General features: G+C 29.7%; 1 protein-coding gene across 1 annotated transcript; it reads left to right on the top strand.

Moving 5' to 3' along the window:
* Positions 1-740: 740 nt before the first annotated feature.
* LOC107938298 (amino acid transporter AVT6A) lies at positions 741-4,868 on the top strand. The gene is made up of 5 exons (XM_016871395.2): positions 741-1,227; positions 1,313-1,465; positions 1,928-2,131; positions 3,169-3,634; positions 4,297-4,868. Exons 1-5 carry the CDS (start codon positions 810-812, stop codon positions 4,433-4,435), a joined length of 1,380 nt encoding a protein of 459 aa, XP_016726884.2. The 5' UTR covers positions 741-809; the 3' UTR covers positions 4,436-4,868.
* Positions 4,869-12,211: the final 7,343 nt, after the last annotated feature.

Below are 12,211 nucleotides of genomic sequence, written 5' to 3'. Positions count from 1 at the left end.
ATTTTTTTACCAATTTCAAGCAGCTTATGAGTCAAACAATTCAATCCCTTTGTTCAAACCATTATATCAGTTAGTTCTCAATTTATCTGATTTGTTCCTATTCCAATAACAATGGTCTCGTCATCTCTAAGTTTAGGGATCAAAATAGATCTAGTTATCAAATTCAAGAACCAAAATGAATCAAAAAAATATACAAGTACCAAAATAAACCTAATTGAATTTAATTACCAAATTTAAATACCAAAAATTATATTATATCTTATATTAAATGTAGTTAATTGAAATTCTTCTCTAAGGATATAAGTTAAGAACAACTATGTATATTTGATCTTATTTTTCTATTTGAGATGAAGTTTAATAGGTATAGAGCTCTTGTATTCCCTTCTTTTTGGACGACTCTAAGAGATGGAGCCCAGGCTCCTTCACGGGCAAATTCAAATAAACGTAAAGAGCAAGCGGCCCATGTTCACCTTTGAAAGGCAACGGAGAGCCTAGCCGTTGCAAATTTGAAGCGGAATGGCGCCTTGTGCTGTAATAAGGCAATAAAAAGCTGGCAGGTAGGTGTCTATTCTCTACTGGCTTTCCTTTTACTTCCCGTAACCATGCTGTCACTCCAGCAGGTCCCTTTTATTCCTTCTAAATCTTCAAAATTCCACGCCATTTATACGTGTCAACACGTTATTCGCCGCCGCGTCAGTTCCAGTGCAACGACATTTCCAACGCACCGTATATAAACATATATACCCCGTCTTCAACGATCGAGGGTCAATTTATTTTCTTCTTCAACGGTTTTTTAACAACCAACTAAAATGACGGTTCTACCCTCATCGGATCGTAAATACCGCCGGAGTCCTCCTCGGTCCCCTCTCCTCCCTCAAAAGCTCGATGACGACCAATCATTTGATGCTCACGGATCTGGCTTCGATGGCGCGTCGACTTCCGGTGCCGTTTTCAACCTCTCAACCACCATCGTCGGAGCTGGAATCATGGGTCTCCCAGCCGCCGTCAATCAGCTCGGCTTAATCCCCGGTCTTCTCACTATCATGTTCGTCTCTATGTTGACTGAATCGTCTATCGATATGATTCTAAGGTTTAGCCGAGCCTCCAAGTCAAAAACGTATTCAGGCGTCGCCACCAATGCTTTCGGTGGAGCCGGCAGTAACATCCTCCAAGCTTGCATCGTCATCAACAACTTGGGCATGCTCGTGGTTTACATGATTATCATAGGTATACTTTTATCAAGCCCTCCCATGTGGAACTATCAATAGCCGCTTGATCTGAATTTGAATTTTGAAATTTGTTGGCTCGGCAGGTGATGTATTATCGGGGACTTCGGTGGATGGGTTCCACCACGGTGGAGTAATCGAAGAATGGTTCGGCCAACATTGGTGGACCACTCGTTCCGCTTTACTCTTGTTCACCACATTTTTCGTTTTTGCTCCTCTCATTTCATTCAAGCGCGTTGGTAAGTCAAAATTCTAATTTTTATAAGCTCAATACGGTGTAACTCGAAGTGCTAATGAGTGCTCAACCAATTAATTAAACTAATTTGTCACGATGGGCTCCAGTTTGGGGTATCAGCCGTGTTATGAGAGCATAACTCGAAATTGTCTTATTTGGTTATCTATAGGTACTTAAGTCTAGGTATTCTGTAGAACAGATATCAATTAGTATCTATTTCGCAAAGTGCACTCGTTTTTATGTTGTGACATGATTAATATCTTTGGAGGCACACTTGAGTTAGGCAAAACCTAAGTGCCAATAAGACAATTCCGAGTTATGTTTTGAACATGATCAAGCCTCACAGGCTGGAATGGGTCGTGATTCAACTCATGTCGGCCAAAATTCTAAATTGTTGCTATAAAATTGTTGAAGGTATTAACTTTTTTTATTGGGTTTAAATTGTGATGCTTTTGGTTATTTTTAGATTCATTGAGATACACATCAGCGTTGTCAGTTGCCTTAGCTGTTGTCTTTGTGGCAATAACTGCTGGAGTTGTAATTGTTAAGTTGATGGAAGGGAAGATTGGGATGCCTCGACTAATGCCAAAGCTTGTTAATCAGGCATCGTTTTGGAAGCTTTTCACCACTGTGCCTGTTGTAGTTACTGCTTATATATGCCACCATAACAGTAAGTAATGATATACTGTTTTAGTACCTTCAATGCTATTCGTTTTACCATCATATTTTGCTTGTGTATATTGTTTGTTCAAGTTAATTTTCAACCAATACACTATGTTGATTTACTTTCGCTTTGTTAGTTGGTTGAGTGCATTATCTGCATACATAAAACTAGGGTAAGACCAAGTTGACCCTTTTTTGGTTCAATATTACATAGAATTATAAAGGTTTTCTATTAATGCACTATCAGTGTATAAATCGACAATGAATTATGTAATGCCGCATATTAAAATGTTTAACTATCTATGTTTTTAAGGGTTGCTAATGAGGTGTCAATGTGCGGTTCACTGTGAGAGTGTAGATTTATGTATTGGCAGTATCAAATACAAACACAATTATATATATATGATGCACCAATTATTAGGACTGTTAGTATTTTCTGAATCTATCATGAGTATTCTGTAGCAAATTGTTCGTTTTCGAGACTAAAGCTTTGCTTGGTTGAGTGAAAAAAAAATTGGAAAGATGAAAAATTGAAGGGGTAGAAAAATAGAAAGAAAATATAATTTTTCTTTCAATGGTTGTGCATGGTAGGAAAGATGGAACAATTGAAAGAAAAAGTAATTTTCTTTCCTTCCATTATTTGGTTTGAAAAAAGAGATTTTGAACAATCATATACTCCTCCCTCGTTTTCTCTTCTCTTACCATTCCAATTTGGAAGGATTGTTTTTTATGCCTTACGATGGAAAATGGTTATATCTTCTATTTTCTTTCCAACGAAGCACATTCAAACTTTTATTCCCAGTTTTCCACTCCCTCCTCCTTTCCTTCCACTTTTTCACTCAACCAAGCATGCCCTAAGAGATATTTAATCTGTTTATATTAGTCCTTTTATTACCATCTTTCTATGCATTCCATTGTAGCAGTTAAATGCATGTTGAAAATTGATATTTCAATTTCAAATCTCTTTAGTGTATGATTGCTTTCTTTTATTGCTATGGAGTATTGATTAACACAATTTCCTATTGACAAAAATTCACCTTGCAGTACTCCCTATAGAGAATGAACTTAAAGACCCTACACAGATGAAGTCAATAGTTAGAAAGTCTCTCACATTATGCACCTCTGTGTACATAGCAACCAGCTTCTTTGGGGTAGTCCTCTTTGGGGATCATACTATGGATGATGTGCTTGCCAATTTTGATGGCGACCTCGGGATTCCATATAGTTCATTGCTTGATGATCTGGTCAGAGTGAGCTATGGCCTTCACCTGATGCTAGTTTTCCCGATAGTATTTTTCTCCCTTCGTCTCAACATTGATGGTCTTCTATTTCCATATGCAATTCCTATTGCTTTTGACAACAAGAGGTTCTTCTCAGTAACAATTGCTCTTATGGGTTTTATACTTATGGGAGCCAGCTTTGTTCCTAGTATCTGGGATGCCTTTCAGTTCACTGGTGCAACTGCTGCAGTTTGTGTTGGTTTCATCTTTCCAGCTGCAATCACACTTAGGTAAGCAATGGTTATATGATTATGTATAGGCTAAATGCTCAAATTAGGGCCAACCTGTTGGGGCTTGCTCACATAAGGGCCTAACCTTTATAAAAGTGCTCAAATAAAGGATTTTCATGCACTTCAGCCGAATTTGTAGTAAAAATTAGGTGAATGCTAACATGTTTAGAATAAAACATATGATAGTTGAACCAAAAATTGCTTGAAAAGAAGATAAAATTATAAAAACATAATTTGAAACCTGATATATGATATTTGAGAAGCACTTATTTGAACACTTTCAAAAAGGTTTAACCCTTATTTGTACATTTTGAAAAGGTTTGGCTTTTATCTGATCATTTAGAAAGGTTTGACCTTCATTTGAGCACTTTTGTAAATGTTTGGGCCTTATATGACCATTTTGAAATGTTTGGCCCTTATGTGAGCAACCCCTAAAATGTTGGGCAACCAATTTAAGCATTCTTATGTCCCGGTTTTGTTGAATGTGTCAAACATGATTTTATCGATGGCAACATTATTAGTCCCTAAATCATAGATGTTCTACATAATTGAGCCCTAAATTAGATGGTTGGATAAGGGATTTTGATATATGAAATGGCATAAAATTCATATTTTATGAACTCAAAACATCTTTTTCGTTTTTCTGATATGGAACCATGCAGGAACATCCCTGGAATTGCAACAAAGAATGATAGACTAATATCACGGATGATGATCTTTCTTGCTGTCTCAACAAGCACAGTGGCAGTGACTAGTGACATTTATAGCATTTTTTATGTTGATGAAGGAATTACATCATAACAAGATGATTTTACAGGTCTATACTTATCCGGTTTCTGCTGTGCATTGACATAGTCGGTAACTCAACCTAACGAACGGAAACAATCCGAGTTTCTTTCATTCAGTTTATCCTCGAAAACTGACATGATGAATAGGGCATCTCTGAGCAATATGAGCTGTGAAAAAGGGTGAGTGTTGTGGAGAAACTTACGAGGTTTGATACAACCTTTGTTCTATGGGACTATTTAGTTGGTCAAATCTTTATTCTTTAGAGGTAATACATGAATTATGCAATTTTCATGTCTTAACTTTTTACATTTCATATGGTTGGAGGTTTACTTCTGATGAAAACTTTCGCCTACTCATATTTGGACCTTTACAGCATTAGCCGAGCTTGAATTGATCGAGTCAAATTTGAGCTTAATAATACTTGACTTGAACGGCTTACGAATTTTATCAAGTTTTTCATATTTGTATATTATTGAGTTATATTGACCTTAATGTGTGTACTATTAACGTTAAACTTAATTATCGAGCCGAGCTTAAATACAAAAATTGGTAAATGAACTTAATCAAATTCGAATAGTTTAGTTATATCTCAAACTAAACTTAAACTTAAAAATAAATATTTAATTATATTCGAACTTGGTTCGGCTCAATTACACTTTTAGCCTGATATATTATTGTTGGTTGTCAGGTAGTCTTGAGGATCCGTTGCCTATGGACTATAAATCTATTATTAACACTTCTATGAATGGATTTTTTGGGCTCGTTTTTGTTGAGCATTTTCTAAAGCGGGTGTAAAAAGCTGATATTTTAATTTTCACTTGTTACATAATTTATAAAGATAAAATGAATGAATATTCTTGATAGGCCCCTGAATTACATTTAAAAACTTTAAATAAAAATATATATTTTTTAAATTACATAAGACGTGATTAAAGACATTTTTTTAATTTAACTTAAATAAATATAATTAGGATGATAAAATAAGATTCGTCAACTCGATGAACTCAAAAAAATTTCATTCGATTCAATTGAATGTTCACCCCTAATACTATATGACTTGAGTTAGACCTATTTATGGTTCAGGTTGTTTGCTAAATCTCAAAGATTTACTCAAAATTTGGGAGGGTTTAGGCAAAAATATTAAGCGAGAAAAATGGACTTGGGAAAGATAGACACGTTTAAAATATGGGTCGGGTTTAGGCATGAACATTCAAAGCTCTAACCCAACTCAGCTTAGCTCAACCCAGTTTCTATGTTTATAATATATTATTATTATATAATTTATAACACATAAAAACTAAGGATATGTTTGATAAATTGAAATTTTAAGTGCTGAAAAATTAAATATTGAATTTTTATTGCTAAATTTTACAAATGATGAATTTATATTAGAAAATTATTTGGTAAATTAGTAAATATAAGTACCGAATATAATTATGTTGTTCGATAAAAGTAAATATTGATTTTTAAAAGATTATTGATTTTTTTAAAATTTTAATCTTATTAATATAATATTTTATATTATTTTAAATAGTTTTAGATGAAAGATAAATATGATAATTTGAATATCTCATTTTTTTAAATCATAATTTATTTTAAATTTTTAATAAAATAAAATCAACTTAATATTTTCTATATTAAATGATAAATATCGAGAATCTTACTTATCTTATTTAAGTATTATCAATGCATCACAATTCTGATGGTTGAGCTTGCAAATGAGCATTAACTTAAACTTTTGATCGTTGCCACGGTTGCAGTTAGGGTTTTTTTTTTCTGTTTAATTTATAACTTTGTTTGATCTCTTTTTATCAAATGTTGAATACAATAATAAAATATATCGTATTTTAAAGAGAAAAAAATACATGTTCAAATTTTAAAAATCATATTATTAAAAGAAATATTACAAATTTCGAACATAAACCATAAATCAGATAAAGATAAGAAAACTACAAAAACAAAAAACTTGAGACAAACATTATTAAAAAATTAGTGAAGTGAAATTTGGGACGCAAAAAATAAGACTAATTTTGACAACAAGGGATTCCCCCTTTGCTTTGTGTTCAGCTAAGCCAAGGCCACGTATCTTTTAATAATTTAACATCTTTTGTTCTTTCTATGATATAATAATCCTGTTTAATTTTATTTTTCTCAAAATCGATTTATTTAATAACTTTAAATATCAATAATTTTATATTTTGATCACTTAATTTTAAAAAAGTTGCAAAATAATTATTTAACTATTCAGAAGTTTTTATTCAATTCATCGTGTTGTTAAGTTTTTTCTTTTTTTTAAATCTGGTTAGCGAGCTCCAAACTACAAATCAATTATTGGTACAGTGAATCAGTACCCATTGATGAGTAGACGAACATATCTTAGATCCAAGTCGATCTGATGGTCAGTGTTGAAGATTTGAGAAGATAACTGTTTGGATTTTAGTCTGTGGATTCGTGACATTTAAAGTTGTTACATGAAAAAAAACTAAACTATAGAAGAAAATGAGAAGAATAACTTTAGATTGGTGCATGCGGTGCAAACGGATAAGGCCATATAATAACGATTTTAACTACTTAATAACTTAAATGAAAACTTTCAAATAGTTTAATAATAATTTTATAACTTTTTAAAGTTGAGTAATCAAAATGTAAACTTACTAATAATTTAATAATGAATCGTTATTTTTGTCTCCAAATTTTTAAAATCAAAGCTCCTTTGTTCGTCCTTATCGGTTATCATCGATAATGGTTTAGATTGAATGGATGTTAATGTATAATATTTTTTTAAAATAATCAAATATAATAGTTTGTATTATAAAAATTGAAAATTAATTTTAAAATAAATAAAAGTTTATTACTATTTCTTTTATTAAAATAGAGACACTAGTCGAGGTTACAAGAGCACCATCATCATGTAGAAGCAGTAAAATCTCATCAGATGGCTGCATGGATGTGTGCACTCCCAAGGGTCTGCTGAAAGCGAAACACCCCCATCGCGTTAACTACTCTGATAAGTCCTTTAGAGGAATTTCTAGTAAGAATCACTCGGTTAATTTATCACTTGCTCGACAAGTTGGCCCACTCATTAATCAATATATTAGATCTCAATTATTATGTTTCATTTGAATGGACTTAAAGATAAGTCATAGCTCCACTCTATTTAAATATACGATGTCAACCTACTTGATCATTTATTTTTAATCCACTAATAACGACTCGACACATAACATATTGAGATAAGGAATAATATATATATGGATCTAGGCACGAAGTTAAACTCCAAGTAACCCTTATCCCCTCTCTTACTATCTTACTCAAGACTAGGGGCAAGTCTAGTATTTTTATTATCTTAAAAATTATAAATATATAGACTATTAAAATGACGAAATTATATTTTTACTATCGTAAAAATATATAATTTAACTCTGCCTCCCTCCTCCCAGAAAAATATTTTTAACCTTATCCTTATCTCTTAAATCATACTTCTAGATCCGGGACTAGAATATTTATTCTTTTTAATCCCTACTCTCATCATTTACTCTTACCCACTAATAGCAACCCACGAGGGTTTTTGGTTCTTTCCTAGACTGCCTTGATCCATGGCCCTTCTAATTGCTTTTATATATAGGTTTCTTAAAAACTGGGAATTTAATATTGGGGGTATCCATCAGCACTGATAATTGACATTTCAACTACAAACTCTGTGTTTGATGTTAGAGTGATACGATCCCACTATACATCAAATGCATCCATTCATAAAATCCAATTTATATATATATATATGATTATGATGCAAGTGTTCGTTTTTCGGGTTTTTTTAAAATAAAATTTAGAAAAAATAGATTATTTTTAAAGAGTGAGTGAAAATGCGTATACTTGAGCACACTTTCTGCACAATTGACAGACAAACGCATCAATTTTTTTAAATTATTAGAAATATGTTCGTCGGGGCACATTGTTCCTAATATATCAGTAGAAAAACTCACCTAACTGGGTGTGTTTTTACATTCTTTCTCAAAAAAGACTTATTTTTTTCAAATTTAAAAAAAATTTGCCTATTTTACCAATTAATATTTTCTTTCCTTCATATTTAGCTAGTTTTCTAAACACTGTAATTTTATTATTTTTAAAAATAAAATTGCAACTAAAATTTTAAAATATCAATGTCGGATGTGAGGGCAGATTGATCGGAGTTTACGTCACGAATTTTATTTTTATTTTTCGGAATTGAAAATAGATTGACAATAAGAGAAATTAAAAGAAATTGGCTTTTTCAGTGAAAAGCAGTATCTTACACATGGTTTGTCGGCTACAGTTCTACCATAAATAGCCATCAACAAAATCATTAGGTTAAGTAAAAATATTATATTTAAAAATAAAAAAAATTAATTGTATTTAAAAATTAATTGTAATATTTTATATTATATTATTTTTATATATTACATAATTTATAATATTATTATAATGTAAGAAAATATTAAGATGATAATATATAAAATTTTAATAAAAAATATATAAAAATATTAAATTAAAAAATAATAAATTTTATTATTTAAAAAATAATATGGACTGATTTAAAATGAGCTTGAGTTAACTATCTACAAATATAGGCAGACTTATACAAAATTTTGGACTTATATTTTGAGTTGAGTTGGACTCAGGTAAACATAAAGTATATTAATATCATATTTAAATTTAATTCAAACCCGACCTGACTCATAAACACCTCTATTGTGGTCTTGCCCAATAAGGTAGTTTTACTTTAATCACTTCTTATTTTACACAAACATACCAAAAAAACACAATCTTAAACTTTTAAATTTTAATTAAATTACTTTTTTAGACAATAAAAAACTTGATAAATTATTGAAATTTTAATGGCATCACCGTAATAATTCACATGTAACTTTTCTAAAAAATGTGTACTAGGGTTAAAATTTTAATAATTCAATAAATATTTCGAAAAAAATAATTAAAATTTGAAATTTTAATGTTAATTTAATAAGAAATAATAAAACTAAAGATACCATATGGTGTCATTCATCTTTCTTTCCCTTCTTTTTATTTGCACTACTTTTAATAATATTTTGTTGATGATAAAGTGTTATATATATATGTAAGTGAATATGTAAAATATAAACTTATAAAAATAATACAACAAAATTTAATATTTTTAGAATCTAATCGATGATTGAACCAATCAGATTATCATTTTTTAATTCAATTGATCTGGCCATTGATTCAGTATTAATTAAATAAATCATTAAATTTTGATAAAAATAAAAAATCATGTTCGACTATCAAATCAAACTGATTTGATTGTCTTGAGTCATACTGATTCAAGATCAATCAATTCTTTTCCTTATTATGGCTTGGTGTATCAATCGATTCCTGATCTAACTAATTTCACCAGCTCATCTAAATAAGTTTCAACAACTTTGACAAAACCATTTTTTTTAAACATTTACTAAAGTCAATCCTCCCTATATTTGGATGGATCCACTTACACAGTCTTTTCATATGTTTTTATACGATTAATATTTTAACGATTCAACCGTCATATTTCATATTCCATTCATGTGAACGATGCATGTTAAACTTGATGTAAATTAAATATTTTTAACTATCTATTTTACATAAAAAAATTTCAATCATTCAATAAATATTAATATATATAATATTTAAATCGATATAATAATATATTAAATCGATTCAAAATTTCACATATACAACAAATACAAATATATAATAAATTTAAAAATATAAAATTTTATATATATAAAGTGGGGTCAATATCCCATTACAATTTTCTTGTTTTGATGAATTGACCAATCCACTTTGAATTTCAATTTTATGCATAGAAAGTGTTTTACCTATAAATATTTTTGATTACATTTAACATTAAAAAGATTCTTAGAAAAAGTTTGAGTGTCGGTATTGTCTGAAGGCCAACACAAAGCACATTATTTTTTATTATTTTGTTAACCATTTAATTTCTGATAATATCTGTTTTTTTATATAATGCTTAAAATTATCTATAATCTCTCAAAACCCATAAATAGGAAGATAACATGCTTCAGCGTACTCAAATTCACGTCTTACTGCATTGATAACAATACTCATATTAATCGAACTAATACTCAATCAACGTGTGTGCCCATTATTTAACTCATGATATTTAATCAATCATATCCATTTAAATTAGGTATTTATTCTATATAATGGTGATTAATTAATTATGTTTATGATCAATGCTCTTTACTCTCAACTAACCCTCATGATTTATGATTATATAATACAAATGCTAGAGTCCAACATGTTTTGCAATCTTTTTTTTTTATTTCTTAAACTATAATATTAATATTAATCTATAGTACAATGTTTAATTCATTGGAACATAATTACATGGACAGTTGTCATCCATGACCTTCCTTGATTATTTTCTCAATTTTTATTTTTTTTTTAATTTTGATTTCCTTTTTCTTAGGCATAATGACTTATTTATTCTTTTAATTTTATAAAAAACATTTTATACCTCAATTTAATTTATTTTCTATTTTATTTTAATATTTGAATTTATATTTTTTTTATAAATCACTCCAAAATAATCGAAAAACCTTAACAACAGTTGACTTTGCGGATATAGAGTAATCAACTAACTTTTAATATTTCTTTACTTAAAAAAATTATAATATTTTTATATTTTTGCAAAACTTTTAAATAATTTTAATAACTTCCTTTATTTTGGGGTTTTCTTTAAATTTAATTAATTGGTGATTCGGTATTCTCGTGACAATCCACGTGTATGTCCACATAAGTAAATTCATGTTTATTAACTTTTTCATTTATTTTTTGATAATTTGATAAAATGCAAAATAAAAATTAAAAGAGGCAGAAAATTAACCGAATAAGCTAAAATAATGGTGGGAGCTAAACAAGTCATTATATATTTTCTTTATTTTCTTATAAAACATTTTAGAAGATAATTGGCTGTCAAAATATGTTAACAATCTCTGTGCTTTAATAAAGTTTTTAATTAAATATTAAAAGCATACCAAGCAAGGGTCAATCAGATCTGATAATGTGTTGGGTCACTCACTTGGGTCCGTCTAAAACGTGGGAGCGTTTGGGTAAAAGTATAGATCCGAAAAGTGAGATTGGATAAAAAATAAAGCTCGTTTGTTGTCATTTTGATTTATTTTTTTTGCTATCATTTTGCTATTATATTGCTAGGATTTTGTTATTATTGTTTGGATATTGTAAAACTCTTATTTTGTTATTAATTTTGCTACTATTTTAGATGCATTTGCTTGCTAAGTTGCAACTATCTTAGTGTTATTTAAATAGAAATTTTTTTTATTCATTTTTATTTTGATGGGAAACATTTATTTTAATGTTTTTAGTGTATTTGATGTATCATATTTTTTAAATTTATTTTTATATAAAAAAAATTAATACAGGCGAATCACGCTTGAGTTTAGCATTTTTTATCTAGGCCAGATTTGGATAAAATTTTAGATCCATTTTCTGGCTCAGGCGCCTAGAAAACGGGCCTAAAATCTTACGTTAACTTGGCCTGAACCTAGCTTGACCCGACCCATAATCAGGTCTAGAGTGAACTCAAAAAATTGTTTTAAGAGGAGCTAGAGAAGAGTTACAATTTTTTTAAGAAATCAAACTACAATTTTACCATTGTACACTAACATATAATTTCATAAAATTTTAAAAACTAAATAAAAATCTACCAATTTTTTAGGGTTAAAATCACTATCTACTCCCCTATACCTTTGC

Source organism: Gossypium hirsutum, chromosome D06 (genome assembly GCF_007990345.1).
Source record: "Gossypium hirsutum isolate 1008001.06 chromosome D06, Gossypium_hirsutum_v2.1, whole genome shotgun sequence".
Classification (NCBI taxonomy): Eukaryota; Viridiplantae; Streptophyta; class Magnoliopsida; order Malvales; family Malvaceae; genus Gossypium; species Gossypium hirsutum.
This window is presented reverse-complemented; position numbering and strand designations above follow the sequence as displayed.